The 16,142-nt window shown below is 38.7% G+C and overlaps 1 protein-coding gene across 2 annotated transcripts in view; it reads right to left on the reverse strand.

Annotated features, from left to right (window-relative positions):
- Positions 1-8,419: 8,419 nt before the first annotated feature.
- Positions 8,420-16,142, reverse strand: part of LOC132399436 (dual specificity mitogen-activated protein kinase kinase 6-like) — a 164,479-nt gene continuing 156,756 nt past the window's right edge. For both annotated transcript variants that reach the window (XM_059979760.1, XM_059979761.1), the window contains exons 9-12: positions 13,799-13,876; positions 13,531-13,667; positions 8,665-8,710; positions 8,420-8,554 (exon numbers count right to left, since the gene is read on the reverse strand). In XM_059979760.1, the coding sequence (XP_059835743.1) occupies positions 8,468-8,554; positions 8,665-8,710; positions 13,531-13,667; positions 13,799-13,876 (348 nt within the window). In that variant the 3' untranslated portion in view covers positions 8,420-8,467. The remainder of the gene's footprint in view (positions 8,555-8,664; positions 8,711-13,530; positions 13,668-13,798; positions 13,877-16,142) is intronic.

The raw sequence follows: 16,142 nt of genomic DNA on the forward strand, positions 1-16,142 counted from the left end.
AAACATAAACCAGGAAATTATAGGCCAGTGAATCTGACATTAGTTGCGAGGAAGTTATTGGAAGGTTTTCTGAGAGACCAGATATACAAGTATTTGGATAGACCTGGACTGATTAAGGATAGTCAGCATGGCTTCATGTGTGGTAGGTCAAGTCTAACCAATTTCAGTGTTTTTCCAGGACGTTACAAGGAAATTGGAAGAAGGCAAGGCAAGGCAGTGGATGTTGTCTATGTGGACTTTAGCAAGAAATTTGACAAGGTTCCATATGGGAGGCTGGTCAAGAAGTTTCAGTCACTTGGCCTTCATTAAATTGGATTAAGCATTGGCTTTGTGGGAGAAGCCAGACAGTGGTAGTAGAGGGTTGTCTCTCTGAATGGAGGCCTGTGACTAGTAGCATGCCACAGGGATCACTGCTGGACCCTTTGTTGTTTGTCATCTTTATCAGTGATCTGGATGATAACCTGGTTAACTGAAGCAGCAAATTTGCAGATGACACCAAGATTAAGGGTGTGCTGCACAATGAGGAAGGTCATCGTGACTTGCAGAGGGATCTGCATCAGCTGAAAAAAATGGGCCGAAAATGGCAAATGGAATTTAATGCTGACAAGTGCAAGGTTTTGCACTTCAGTAGTATCAGCCAGGGCAGGTCTTACACAGTGAACAGTAGGGCACTGAGGAGTGTAGTAGAACAAATGGCTTTGGGAGTACAGGTTCATAATTCTTTGAAAGTGGTGACACATTTGGATAGGATTGTAAAAGAAGTGTTTGGCACATTGGCCTTCATAAGTCAACATATTTGAGTACAGGAGATGGGATGTGTCATGTTGCAGTTGTACAAGACATTGGTGAGGCCTGATTTGGAGTTTTGTGCAGTTTTGGTCACCTACCTGCAGGAAAGACGTAAACAAGGTTGAAAGAGTACAGAGAAAATTTACAAGAACATTGCTGAGTCTGGAGGACTTGAGTCATAAGGCAAGATTGAATAGGTTAGGACCGTATTCTTTAGAATGCAGAAGGTTGAGAGATTTGATAGAGATATACAAAATTATGAGGGGTATTGATAGGGCAAATGCAAGCAGGCTTTTTCTACTGAGGTTGGGTGGGACAGCAACCAGAGGTCATGCATTAAGGATGAAAGGTTGGAAGTTTAAGGGGAACATGAGGGTTCCCCTTAACTCAGGATAGTGAGAGCACAGAATGAGCTGCCAACACAAGTGAGCTCAATTTTAATGTTTAAGAGAGGTTTGGATAGGTAGATAGATACCTATATAGGCACATAGATACCTTGGGTATGGAGGGCTAGGGTCTCAGTGCAGGTCAATGGGAGTAGGCAGTTTAAATGGTTTTGGCACATACTAGATGGTCTAAAGGCTTGTTTCTGTGCAGTACTTCTCCAGTGAAGTCAAGCTAACTAGACTTCAGTTTCTTCTACCTCCCTCCCTTCAAGGAGTGGAGTTAGATTTGCAATTTCCCTGTCCTCTGAAACTAGGACAGAATCACAATTCTTAAAAAGCAGTCAATTTATTAGGTTGTAAGCTGATTCTGAGTGTTTTAGAAATTGTCGAAAAGACTGACTTCCAAAACTGTTTTAGTATAGAACATCACCAGAACATGTGTCACTGTAGCTATCCCTGTTTTATATCTTTTTGGAATAATTCCTCAAAATATCCATGGTACTTCTGTGTCTGACCAACATGTTATTGCGTCTGTTACATTGATAGCTAGGAGGGCCATCTTGTTGAAATGGAAGGATATATCAGCTCCTACTTTGTCACAATGGTTCTTTCAAGTGATGCTGTGTCTTAGCTTGGAGAAAATTAGACGTCGAACCTTTGAACCTTTATTTGACTTTGAGAAGAGATGGAGCTCATTTGCTTGTTAATATCATTTGAGTTAACTGATAGATTTTTTCCATGTTCTAATTGTAAGTTTTTTTTGATATATTTTTCTTTCTTGTTGGCGGTTTGATGTCTATTTTTAGAAGCTTTCTGTATGACCCATGGCTCCGGGGTTTTACTCCCAATGGGTTTTTTCCCTCACTTTTTTTGCTTAGTAGGTTTTCTTTTAAATTCACAAAAATTTTCAATCTTTAAGATTTCTTTTTTTTTGAGGCATTGTAAGTGTTGTTACTTCAAAGTACCTGTGTTATTTTTGAATAATGATAATAAAAAGATTTGAAAAGAATCACAATTCTTGAAAGTTCACTGCTAATGCCTCCACAATCCCTTAAGGTAATTCTATCAGAATTCTGGGGTGTAGTCCATCTGGCTCAGGTGACTTTATCTACCTTCAGACCTTTTAGCTTCCCAAGCACTCTCTCCTTAGTTATTAGCAACTACAGTCACATCTGGCCTCTCACACTCTCAAATTTCTGACAAACCGCTCATCGTCCACAGTAAAAACTGATGAAAAGTACTGAAGTTCATTTGCCATTTCTTTGTCCCCCATGACTACCTCACTGGCTTCATTTCCCAGCAGTTCAATATCTGCTCTCGTCTTTCTTTTACTCTTTATATATCTGAAAAAAATCTTTCAATATATTCCTTTATACTGTTGGGTTAACTTGCCTTCATATTTCATCTTTTCTCTTCTTATGGCTTTATTTGCCTTCTGGTGGTTTTTAAAAGTTTCCCATCCTCTAATTTAATTTTTTGCTATATTATATGCCCTCTTTTGCTTTATGCAGTCTTTGATTTCCCTTAAGCAGTTACATCAACCTTCCTTTAGAATTCTACTTCTTTGGTATGATCATTAGATGGGAGATGTGTTGGCGTGTGGCCTAGTGGATAAGGCATTGGTCTAGTGATCTGAAGGTCACAGGTTCGAGCCTCAGCTGAGGCAGCGTGTTTGTGTCCCTGAGCAAGGCACTTAACAACACATTGCTCCGTGACGTCACCGGTGCCAAGCTACTTGGGTCCTAGTGCCCTTCCCTTGGACAACATCAGTGGCATGGAGAGGGGAAGGCTTGCAACTTGGGCAACTGCCGGTCTCCCATACAACGCTGCCCAGGCCTGCACCTTGAAAACCTTCCAAGGCGCAAATCCATGGTCTCACGAGACTAACGGATGCCTATAAAGGAATGATCTGCCCTATGGCTACTATGCCTCAAATTCTTTCAGGTTCTTCATCACTTAAAAAAGTTACTAATTATTAGCTCAGCAGAGATTAACACTGGGGTGAATTGAAAAGGATTAACGAGTCAAAATAATATTTTAAAAAAACATCACATTCTATATTACAAAAAGTCTTTATTTTTGAATACATGTGGGGATGGGGCAACACTGGGGAAGAGAACAGATCTGTATAAAAGCTACTGAACTTGCACTCCATTTATCCTCGGACATACATCCCAGTTATATTACTAACACACACATTTAGCAAGATAACTAATTAGCAAACTACAAAATGTACAGTGTCAAAACAATGCAATATTGAATTAAAATACAAAGAGAAAAGCAAATCGCAACATCCCAGATCAGATTAGTGGACTTTCTTTCAGCATATGACCAATGAGGTTCGACACACGATGCAATGATTAGAGCAACACATTTCCAAATATGTTCTTAACTAGCTATGCTGTCACAACTCTAGCTCCCAATAAAATAGGATACAAATACCTGTGAACTCTGTCATTAGATGGGAGATGTTTGCTATTAAGTAATAGCTGCAACAATGCACAAGAAATAGGTTACAAATACCTGTGAACTCTGTCATTAGATGGGAGATGTTTGCTATTAAGTAATAGCTGCAACAATGCACAAGAAAGGGAAGAGTTGAGCCAGCACTTTGAGTGCTTTGCCACAGTTGCACTCACAGCCTGCTGTGGCTCTTCAGGTGATCAAATAAAAGGAGTCCGTCTTTTTGATGTCTGCTTAGGTAGACCAAGGGCCTATTTTTGTGCCTTATAACTACAACTCTATCCTTGCTGATTACTTCTGATTTTATCTTTCAAGGAATTTTAAATTACACTTTCAACAAAAGGAAGAAAAACATTGAAGGATTGTTGGCTGCAGTAAAACTAGAAAGGGATGAGGAAGATCCTTTAGGAAACCAGCATTCATTGTGTGAAATCAATAGATATATTTCTGCAGAAGGCAGCCAACAGAAACCCTCAGTCCCATATAATGACACTTTTTGCATCCCGGCTTTTGGTGTTCATAATCACTAAACTAGAACTTACTCAACACCATCATTAGTAGAACATCAGAACTTAATGATGATGTTACCAGGGAGATTATCTCCATTAGGAATAACATAATAAAAGACTGAAATCTTCAACACCATATACAGAAAACGACTTCAATCTATCCTCCTCAGTCCTAAGTTTAAATAAAAAAGGGAGCATGTCTTGTAAGAATAGATCGAGTGAGCTCGGCCTTTTCTCCTTGGAGTGACGGGGGATGAGAGGTGACCTGATAAAGGTGTACAAGATGGTAAGAGGCATTGATCATACGGATAGTCAAGAGACTTTTTCCCCCAGGGTGAAATGGCTACCATGAGAAGACACAGTTTTAAGGTGCTAGGAAGTAGCTACAGAGGAGATGTCAGGGGTAAGTTTGTTTGTTTTTTTTTACACAGAGAGAGGCGAGTGTGTGGAATGGGCTGCCGGTGATGGTGGTGGAGGTGGATATCATAGGATCTTTTAAGAGACTCCTGGACAGGTACATGGAGCTTAGAAAAATAAAGGGCAATGGGTAACCCCAGGTAATTTCTAAAGTAAGGACATGTTCAGCACAGCTTTGTGGGCCGAAGGGCTTGTACTGTGCTGTAAGCTTTCTATGTTTTTAAAAAAATGTCTATCAAAAGTTAATGGGCAAACAACTCAGCTTCAAAATCTAATTCCAATGGTTTTATGCCAGTTGAAGAACCCGACTCAGGATACTCTGATAATGCAAATTCCTTTACTTTCTTACAGTGATTGGTATTTCAGAAACAACCAGCCAAAAGAATATTTAACAATATCCAATAACAATTGCAATAATGCATGATTGTAATTTCTAAAACATCAAAAGGTTTTGTATATCAAATTCCATGTAAATAGTGTTTTATTGATATTCATAAAGCACATTTACCATACATCTGTTTCCATCAGGTGAACACAGGTTATTAGTGGTCATTGCTATACCATCTTTGGCTTTTATATCTCTTGTTTTGATGTTAATTTGACCTCCAGATAAAAGTCTCGGTTTCCCACTTCATCACAAATGAAGATGCCATTTCTGAATATCTGGTTCAATTATGGAGAAATAGTTATAAATATGCCCACATAATAGAAAATATGTGAATTTGGCTGAAGTATTATATTAATGCAGAATTGTTGCAAACATAGCAAATTGTATTTTCCCTGTGTTAGGTTTAGGGACCCAAAATACAGAATTCTTTAAAAATCCTCAAAGACCTTTTGCAAGTATATTTCCATTCTGAAGTAGAAAAGAATCCATGTAAAATTATTCCTCTATAATTTCATAAAAAGGTAAATTCTTTAAGTATCTATGGACTATATACAGCTGAATGTAGCCACGTTAAATACTTTAGTAGTTTATAGTTTACAAAATGTAAATGAAGCTTCAAGTACGTTTTGAAATGTAAAGCTACATATATTATTAATGTCCCACAAAATTCCCAGAATTACCTTTAAAACCAATGGAAACTAAAGAATTAATTGGTGACAGTTACAATAAGCAGGTTGCCCAGACTGTACATTTCAGTGTGACACAAGCCTACAATAAACTAAGCAACATTCACATTAGAATCTAGATACATCTATTCATAACAAGTATATTCCATACCCATGCAGAACTTTAAAAATATTTTCTTTGGCAAAATTTAAAGTATAAAATAACATCACTGGGAATTAAACTATATTTAAAAGGATTGCAACAATTGCTTTTATTTGCCCAATGTCCTAAAAATAGGGGTCTAAAAATTGGATTATGCTATGCCTGTTTTAAAATTGTATGATGGTGGAGGGTTCAAATTAGCAGGCTGCATTTGCACACACATTCTGTGCCAGCTACCGCATTGGTTATGACTTAAGTCCATGTCTAGCGAGCTTGCCCAAAGAAGGCAGTGGCTGCTTTGCATTTGCTCAACTTGTGCTTCAAGCTGCCCTTTACTAAATGAATCTTGGCAGAATTTGACTTGTGTACTATGGTCTATTTCTACAGCTGCTTGCGAGACAATCAGGTTTCAGGAATGTTTTCTCCTGGATAAACTGTAGGTTCCTCAGACCCCTTGTTACGTCTTAATCCAATGTGGTGCATTTCACCACTTCCACAACCAAACTCTTCACAACTGGCACCAGAACCAAAGCTTCTGTCCCACCAGCAAACCCATATTTCCCCAGTCAGGACATCTGCCTATAGCTCACCAATGGTAACCAAGTATCCACAAAATAAACTTGTGCCTGTGTCTTTGGGATCATAACCAAATTTGGATGGAATCCATTTTGAGAATCACATTTTATAGGGACACATGATTCAACAGGCTTGACGAGTTGCTAGTGCAATGGTTATGGCTTTTATATAAACCCTAACGTTGGCAAGTTACCTGACTGCAGTCATCCTACCAAACTTTGAAGGTAAGTTGTTAGATGACCCCTCACTGATGTCTAGACTTCAAATACAGAGACTGTAATAGATGATTATCACCCCTCTACTACCATTAATTCAGCATTAAAATAGTTACTGGACAAGCACTCTTGGTTGTTCAATTACTAAAAAGATAAAACACATGCAGCTACCTTAAAACCCATTCTCTAACTTATCAGTAAGTGATTAATTAAAATGTTTATGAACTTGATACTTAACCTGCTTCAAAAATAGCAATCATCCCACCACCCTTGGCCAAAATTAGCTCACCGTACATTCTGGACAACAAACCTGGGACTTTTGAACCGTCTGTTTCAGGATATCACATCTACATCCTTTGTAAATACAGTGCTTTTTTTTTAAAGCATCACAGCAATCCCAACCCCTTAAAGTATGTATCTAGTCAGGAGCTCTTAAACATAGATCTAAAAGTGCAAAGGACTATGTAAGCTCTGTACAATGACCGAATACTTTAAGCTTATAAAACAAGCAGATGATACTCTAAGTTTCACACAATAAAATGGTGCAATAACCATGAAGCAATAATGTTATCCTAATAATCTCTGAACTACTTTTTAGAAAACTGGGATACCACAAAATTTAAATCCTAAAAGGACAACAGGATCCAGTTTGTTCCCATTTTTGTGTATTTTTTCCAATTTATGTAAATCATGTGTTATTTTGTTTCCTCTTTTTATTTATTGCTGCATCTACTCATAAAACTGTATTTCTACACACCTACCATTCACCAACACCCAATATTATGGCCAACAACATGCCAAGTCAATGCTGACATTGGGATCTACGGTATGTTGGAACATACAAAGTCAAACACGTCCTTCAATTACCTGTGATGTAGAAACATGCATAGCTTCTGCTCAGCAGCTTCCTATCCCCGTATTCAGAAAGAAACAAATGCAACTCTCGTATCTGGCAGCAGAAACAAGCACTCATCATTCAATGTTGTAGCTCAATACCGCTCACTGGTCTGAATTATTCTGTGGAAATCTTTTTGCTATTTTGGAAATAGTTTTGGAGAAATTCTGATTGTTATTCCAATTAATTCCCTGTTGTATGGGTACTAATATCCAAGCTTGCTCTTTGAGGCATTAGAGACTGATAACCTTGCAACAAATGTCAGGGAAGATCTTTCTTCACTTACTTGTTTGGACTATTAGTTACCATTGCATAGTTGCCATTATATCATGTATCTTTTCACAGATGGTGAAAATTCTGCTAGCTTTCACAGTAACTAGTCTTCTTTGAGATCCTTGATGGTTTCTGAAGTGCTACACGTTTAAACCCCAGTGACAGAAAAAAATTAAAACCCAGGCAACAAATGAAAGATAAATACCATCAGGAGAATGAATGATTGTCAAAAATAAGGTCTATTTTCATTATTCTGCTTTTTTATAAGCAGTACTCTCACTTAAATATATACAATGGTCAACATCTTTCTGGCAAGGAATAGAATCAAGAGTTTATGGCTGCTTGGGTGTGGATACATTTAAAAGAAATAATCAGCAGGGTCTGGAACAGCAGCAAAGATTATGCCGTCTCCTGGACTAACTCACACTGGACTTTCTGCTCCCCTACAACCCAGGAGGGACTGGACTTCAATCTGCTTTTAATCTGCAGAATCTCATCTTGGATCTTACAGCTAGTAACAGCTTTAGTGATGATCACTCGGGTACAAGTACACACCTCTCAGAATCTCCTGGATATAGCAGAGATTTCTGTCAAGCACAGATCAATGCGCACAAACAGCCATAAACCCCAATGCCTTGCTTTAACTAAGTTAATTCTTAAATGGAAATTCCATTGGATGATGCAGGAACAAAAAGGAATCAACAATGCATTTATTATTCACTCAGACTTCAGATAGGGTCATCTCCTAAAACCTCTTTTACAAATGAAGCCACATCTGTTTCATTAGCGTCATGTATTTTGAAGAAGGGGTGTTGCTGTTTAGGGTCAGGGAAGGAACAAAAAGGAAAACATACATTATGTACCAGGCAAAAGCAATCCATGGAGTGAAATGTAAATGGCAAATGTGAAGCAAAGGGTGCCTCACCATAAGGTCAATGTAGTTCATACGATCTTCAGGGTTCTTCTTTAAACTGAAAAGTGGAAGAGGAAGATAAACAGAAGTGGTTAGCTTAACATGCTATTAGGAACACTAAGAGAAAATCTCTGTAGTTTCTCATTTGTTCCCTCACTATCCCTATAGCCTCCTCCATAGCCAAAGGAGCCCTGATATCTGCATGCTCCAGTTCTCCAGAGTATTCCCAACTGTAACCACTATATAATCAGTGCCCACAACTTCCTTATCCTTAAACTCGCATACTGGAACTTGAACTATAAACCTCAAACTCCATTCAAAGAGAAAATGGTACTCTCGTCACTTCCCAGGTGCAAGGGTCAGGGACTTGTCAGAGCAGCTGCGTGACGTTCTGGAAGGGGAGGGTGAACAGCCAGTTGTCCTGGTGCACATAAGTACCAAAAACACAGGAAAAACTGGAAGGAGCTAGGAGATAAATTAGAAAGTAGAATGTCAAAAGAAATAACCTCAGGGTCGCCACCTGAGGTTAGAGTAGCATATCAGCATAGTTAGGATGAATATGGGGTTTAAGCAGTGCAGTGGTGCACAAGGAGGGATTCAGATTCCTGGCTTTGGGAGATGTGGGACCAGGTGGGCCACTCCTGTGCAGGACCGGGATCAATGTCCAGGTGGTGGGTTTGGGGGGGTGGGGGCGAGAAATTGATTGGGAGTGTTGTTGGAGAGGGTTTAAACTAATATGGCAGGGGTATAGGAATCTAGACAGAAAAACAGAGGGAAGCAATGCAGGGACCAAAGCGAAAGTTGGGAAAGGGGAAGGTCATAGTGGAGTAGAGAAAAGTCAAATGCAAAGGCTCCACAACCTATTGACTCTCTTTCAAGGACTCTACAACTCATGTTTTCAGTAGTGTTTGCTTATTTATTTTATTATTATTATTATTTTTGCATTTGCACAGTTCATCTTCTATTGTACACTCGCTTGTCTGTTCTTGTGTAGTTTTTCATTAATTCTATTATAATTCTTTGTCCTACTGTGAATCCCTACTAGAAAATTAACTTCAAGATAGAATATAGTGACAATGAGGGCACTTTAATCCGAAAGCTTGTACTATTCAAAACAAGGTCAGTGAAATTGAGGCGCAAGTCTGTATAAAGTGGTATGATTCAGTGGTCATCACAGAAATGTGGCGGCAGAGTGGAAATGATTGGGAATTAAATACCCAATACAGAAGGATGGGCAGGAAGGTGGGTTGGCTCTTAATTAAGGGTAAGTTCAGGGTAATTGGAGAGATGATACAAGATCTAAGGAGCAGAATGTTGAGACCATCTAGATAGGAATTAGAAATACATAAAGGGGAAAACAAAAATCACTGGTGGGAGCTGTCCATAGCTCACCATGTAATAATAACAGTGACTTGGGCTATAAACCAATAAATATCTGATGCATATAAGAACGGTAAAGCAGTTGTCACAGGGGACTACAACTTGCATATAGATTGGGCTAATCAAGTTGGTTAAGGCAATGTAATGTAATTGTAATGGCTTTCTTCAACAGCATACTAGTGAACCTAGAAGAGAAAATGCTATCTTAGTTCTGGTCCTGTGCAACGAGACAGGTAAAATTAACAATCTTGTAGTCAGGAATCTTCTTGATCTAGTTAGTGTGCGATAGTTCGATTTAGAACCAGTGCATTATGCCTAAACAAGGGAGGCAAGAATGGGATGAGGGAAAAGCTGGCTAGGGTCTGGGAACATGGTCTATATGGTGGAACAGTTGAGGAAGAGTGGAAAAGTTTCAGACACTTTTCATGGTGCTCAACAGAAGTATATTCCAGTTAAAAGCAAGGACAATAAAGATAGGAAAACCCAGCTTTGGATAACTAAGGAAATAAAAGACAATAAAGTCATATAAAGTCACTAGAATAGCAGGAAACTGGATGATCGGGAAAACTTTAAAATCAAAGGAACACCAAATAAACAATAAGGAGAGATTACAAAATAAACTAGCACAAAATATAAAAAGATAGTAAATGGTTTTACAATTACATTAAGTAGAAATGGATGGCTAAAGAGAACATACTCCCGTGGAAGTTGAGAAAGGTGAACTAATACTGTGTAATGTGGAAATGGCCAAAGCCTTAAGCGCCATTTTTTAAAATATGCCAAATATAGCTTTTTTTTCTTAATATGCCAAAGTGAGATTTTATGGATACAATGGGAAATGAGGATCTCAATACAATCACTTTCACTAAAGAGGCAGTGATGAGCAAATGAGTGCCTGTAAGGGTAGACAAATCCTGTCCCTGATGGGATGCATATCATGGCGTGGAAAGAAATGCGGAAGTTAAGGTCACTCATTTGTGGTGTTTTTTCAAAATTTTCTGAACTCCAGGCAGGTCCCTGCGAATTGTAAAACGGGGAATGCAGGGAAAAAGTGGGTAACTACAAGCCATAGTTTAACATGTGTAGTCATGAAAGTGCTTGAACCCATCATTAAGAAATAACGAGACATCTAGATGCAAGTAGCTCCATTGGGCAGACACAGCATGGATTTGGCAAACTTACTGGAGTTCTTTGAAAAGACAATGAGAACAGTGGATTGAGGGCAACAGATGGCTGTTGTATACTTAAAGGAGTTTGATAAGGTGCTACATGAAAGACTTATCCATGAGTATGCATAGAGCTGTGGTTTATTTATTAGCATGGAGAGAGGGCCTGTTAATGAATAGAAGGTAGATAGTTGGGAGAAATGGCTATTTCTCTGGTTGACAATCAGTGGTGCTCGGACAGCTACGGGGCTAGTGCTGGGTCTACCACTGTTCATGATATAGATTAACAATTTGGAAGAAGAGGCTGCTGTAGGGTATCTAAGTTTGCTGATATCACTACATTGAGTGGAAAAGCAAACTGTGTGGAAACACAAATAGTGCAAAGGATGCGGAGTGTCTGCAGAGAGATATAGGTAGGTTAAGTGAGTGGGCAAGGGTCTAGCTGATGGAACACAATGATGATGTGTGAGGTCGTACACTTTGGAAGGTTAAATAGAAGATCAGATTATTATTCAAATGGTGAAAGTTTGCAGAATGCTATTGTGCAAAAGGAGTTGGGAATGCCTGTGCATGAAGTGCAAAATTGTTTGTTTGAAAGTGCAACAGGTTATCAAGAAATGGAATGTTGGCCTTCACTGTTAGGGAAATTGAATTTAAGAGCAATGAGGTTATGCTGCAACTGTACAGGGTACTGATGAGGCCATACCTGGAATGCTGTGTGCATTTCTGATCTCCTTACTTGAGGGAAACTATACTGGCCTTGGGTACGATGCAGAGGAGGCTCACCAGAGTGATTCTGGGGTTGAGGGGTTAATCTACGAGAAGAGATTGAATCACCTGTGACTATACTCAGCGGAATTCAGAAGAATAAGATGGGATCTTACGGAAACATACAGTATGAAATTATGAAAGGTTTAGACAAGGTAGAGGCAGGAAAGTTGTTTCCATTGGTAAGTGAGACGAGATCAAGGGGATATAGCCTCACGACTGGGGAACTGATTTAGGAGAACCGAGAAGAAACTCCTTTTCCCAGAGATTAGTGAATCTGTGGAATTCTCTGCCCAGCAGTTGAGGCTACCTCATTAAGTATACTGTATTTTTGACACAGTTAAGATAAATTTTTGAGTAGCAGAGGATGTAAGGGTTATGAGGAAAAGGCAAGAAGGTGGAGTCAAGTCCACAGCCAGCAGGCTCAATGGGCCAGATAGCCGACTCCCGCTCCTATTCTTTAATGTTCTTATGTTCTAGAGGTTGACAGTAAGACAAGATACAGGAAGGAGACCGAGTGCCTGGTGGCATGGTATTAAGATAACAATCTTTCCTTCAATGTTAGCAAAACCCTAATGCATTAACTTCAGAAAGAGGGGTGGATTGCATCCCGTTTGTATCACTGATGCCCAGGTGGAGATGGCTGAGAATTTCACGTTGCATCAACAACTTATTCTGATCCAGTCATGTGGATGGATGTTTTAGCCAAGTGTCTTGCCTTCCTCATAAGGCCAACAAAATTCAGCACGTCCCTATCTGACTCTTGAATGGATCTCAAGTACACGATATGAACTCATGATCTCCCTATTTACCTTGTGATCCTTGCATTTTTTTGTCTATTGGTACTTACTGCATGTTCTCTGTAACTGCAACACTACTGTTTGCACCGTTTTCTTTTTTACTACTCCATGTACCTATGTCTGAAATCCATCTGGATGGCATGAAGACAAAAGTTTTCCACTGATTTCATTACATGTGATAATAAAAAAACACAATCTCCATTCCTAACTTAATCTCGCTCATCAAATTCTGTCATCCTTTTGTAGTTTATGACTTTCTTCTACAATAAAGGCATACTGTATTAAATTAATTTACCATTACAATAACTCATTGAAAGTATTCTGCTGTTGCTCAAAAACGCGTTGAAGAGTATTAAGCAAGAGCTGTACTCAAAAAATAGAAACGGAAACTGATACCAACACATACACAGATACCAAAGTAAAGGTATCTTTACTCCAGAACTCAGACCAAGCAACTGTTCGTTTTTGCGAATAGATTGAAACGTAGGTGCTGACACTCTGACAGGTTACGTGGTCATTGTAACATCATAACCAAATCTGTTAACGTATTATACCTGTTTCTTCCCCTTTCCCAAGTCTCAATTAATTTCTATATCAGCTATGCATTGCCTGAATTAATTGAACAAATCTGACAATGCTAAAGTACAAATCATTATATTGATTTAACAGATTTGTTTGGTTACCTTACTTTAAAGACGTTAAAACTGGATTGCCACACTTATAAAATTGGTTTGTTTAAAAGGCAAACCAATTCAAAGTCTTACCACTGCGCCGTGAAATCTACAAATTCCTTAGAGAAGTGATCTGGTAGCTGGGGAGAGGGTTCTTCCACAACCTGCTTCAGCTGTTGGAACGGTGTACCCCAGGATTCATAGGGAAAACGTAAGATAGCTAATTCAATCTGCAACAATATTAAAAACTATTGTCTTCACAATGAAAATTCAACTTCTGCAAGATTTTAAGAAGACATCTTTAAGAACAATTTCTGAAAACAGTTTAACTAAGAATAGAAGATTTGATTTATTTACATACCATCGTGATTCCTAAACTCCAGACATCAGACTTCACATTATATCCTTTTTGATTCAGATCTGGGTTAATCCTCTCAGGCTGAGAATCAAAAACAAAACCATACATTTGAAATGAAAAAAATACTGCAAATGCCTGAATTCTGAATTAAATAGAGAATCTGAAAACATTCAGCAAGTCAGAGAGCATTTGTGGAAAAAGAGATAAGGGTGATGTTTCTGGTCAAGACATTTCATCAAAACTTTTGTTTCCCTTTCCCACAGGAAGATCTAGCATTCTTCATTTTCATCTTGCATGTCCCACATTAACCGCCCAGAATATATGATGCAAATACACCCACCATTCAAAAATTAGAAAGGTGAATAGTGTTACAGAACAATTAGGATTCAGCTCTGTTTGAGAATGCCATCAACTGGATCAAGTACCTCTACTGATTTCACATCATTTTAATTTTGACCCTCTGATCCACACAGATGGCATGATAATGAACACAAGTCATTTACAAGCATATAAACTGAGAGGAGGCCACCACTTGGCCTCTTGATTTTTTTCTGACATTTAATAATGCCATGGATGATCTGACTTTAACTCAACTCTGCATTCCCATGTACCAAGGGTAACCTTCCACCTCCTTATCAAGAATCCATCTACCTCTTAATAAAAAAAATCAACATCTTTTCTTTGCCTATTTTAGAAAGACTGTCAAAGACTCATTGCCTTCTGTGAGAAAATACAATGCTGCTGCATCCGCCTTAAAATGGGTGACAATTTTAAATAGTAAACCGCAGATCTAGATTCTAGATCTACAAGAGGAAGCATTTTCCCCACATTATCCTGTTGAGACATCTTGTGATCTTAAATATTTCATTAAAACTACCTTTGCAAATTGCTTTCCTACCTATATTTGAAATCTTACTATACTTGCAATTATAGATTTGTTGCTTCCATCCAAATTGTAAGTTGTAAATAGTTGAGGCCCTAGCACCCATCCCTGTGGATCACCACTAATGAAATTTTCCTAACCATAAAAGACCATTTATGTCTTCCGGAAGTACAGCTCTCTCTAGCTCCTCTTTATCAAAACATACTTCTTTCAAAGAACTTGCCAAAATGATTTCCGTTCCATAACTAACACGGTAGTCCTGACTACTATGTTGTTTTTTTCATGAGGTCTCTGCTATATGTGTAATAATAACTTCTAATCTTTTTCATCCAAAACAGATGTTAAGCTGTTCCCAGCAGCAAACCAGCTGTTATTGATCTTTACAAAAGTGACCTCTTCCTGCATATTCCCTGTTCAAACACAAGTGGGTTAAGTAAAAGGGAAGGGTTAGATTGACCTTAGGAGTAGGTTAAAAGATTAGCCCAGCATGGTGGGCCAGAGAACCTGTATGTGCTGTAAGGTTTTATGTTCTATGTAACATGCTTCAACAAGGCTTACTTACCAGGACAAAATAAAATACTGTTAAACTCTGATAATCTACTATTTAATTGTTTCAAAACCACAACAGTTCAACATCTGGCTCACTACACCCCCTTTAAACTTACTGTGACCGTTTCCCACACTCCATTCCAACTCATTGGATTACATATCATACTATGCAACATCTTATAAAATTGTAAATTAAATATGTTTTGGTATATGAACAGGAAGAATATCCAATAGACTGGAAAACCTGACAAACCAGTACTAACAAAATCCCCAGCACGGAGTAGTACAATTGTTAGATCTCCAAGAGGACCATAATCTTGTTGTAGGGTTTGGGGGCTTGCTTGCCTCAATGATGGGAGAACTAAGTTGGCTGGAGTCAGGTATTTATGCTTTGGCTCTTGGTAGAGTCACCCATGCCAAACAAGTCAGAGGGTAGAGGCCAGACTAAGGATGGTCCACTGGACCTCAGGACTGGGGGTTTAGCCCAGGGCTAACAATCCTGGATGGTGAAACAAAATTGTTATGGAAACAGCAATGAAGAATCCTTCTATATCTAAATGCAACAGAATTATGGCGTCTCCACCTAGGATTTGCATGACTGACAGTAGTGAAAACCAAGCTACTAATGTGATGAAGGAAGCCCTGAACACCACCAGAGATGGAGATATGCATTGCTGCCCTAAATACCAGTGGGGTAATAGGCAGTAGTTAGGAACAATTGTTAGAAGCCTGAAATAGAATCAGAGCATAGTCACTAAGTCAGAGATATAGAGATAATATTTCAGGCCAACGGCTAATCAGAAAAATCTGACAGGTTCATTAACCCAAAAGGTTACATCTCATCTTTTCCCACATACTACCCAACCTGCTGAGACTTTCCAAAATTACTAAAATATATGACCACATTGTGTACAA

The sequence above is a fragment of the Hypanus sabinus genome, chromosome 9, assembly GCF_030144855.1.
Source record: "Hypanus sabinus isolate sHypSab1 chromosome 9, sHypSab1.hap1, whole genome shotgun sequence".
In the NCBI taxonomy this organism is placed as follows: Eukaryota; Metazoa; Chordata; class Chondrichthyes; order Myliobatiformes; family Dasyatidae; genus Hypanus; species Hypanus sabinus.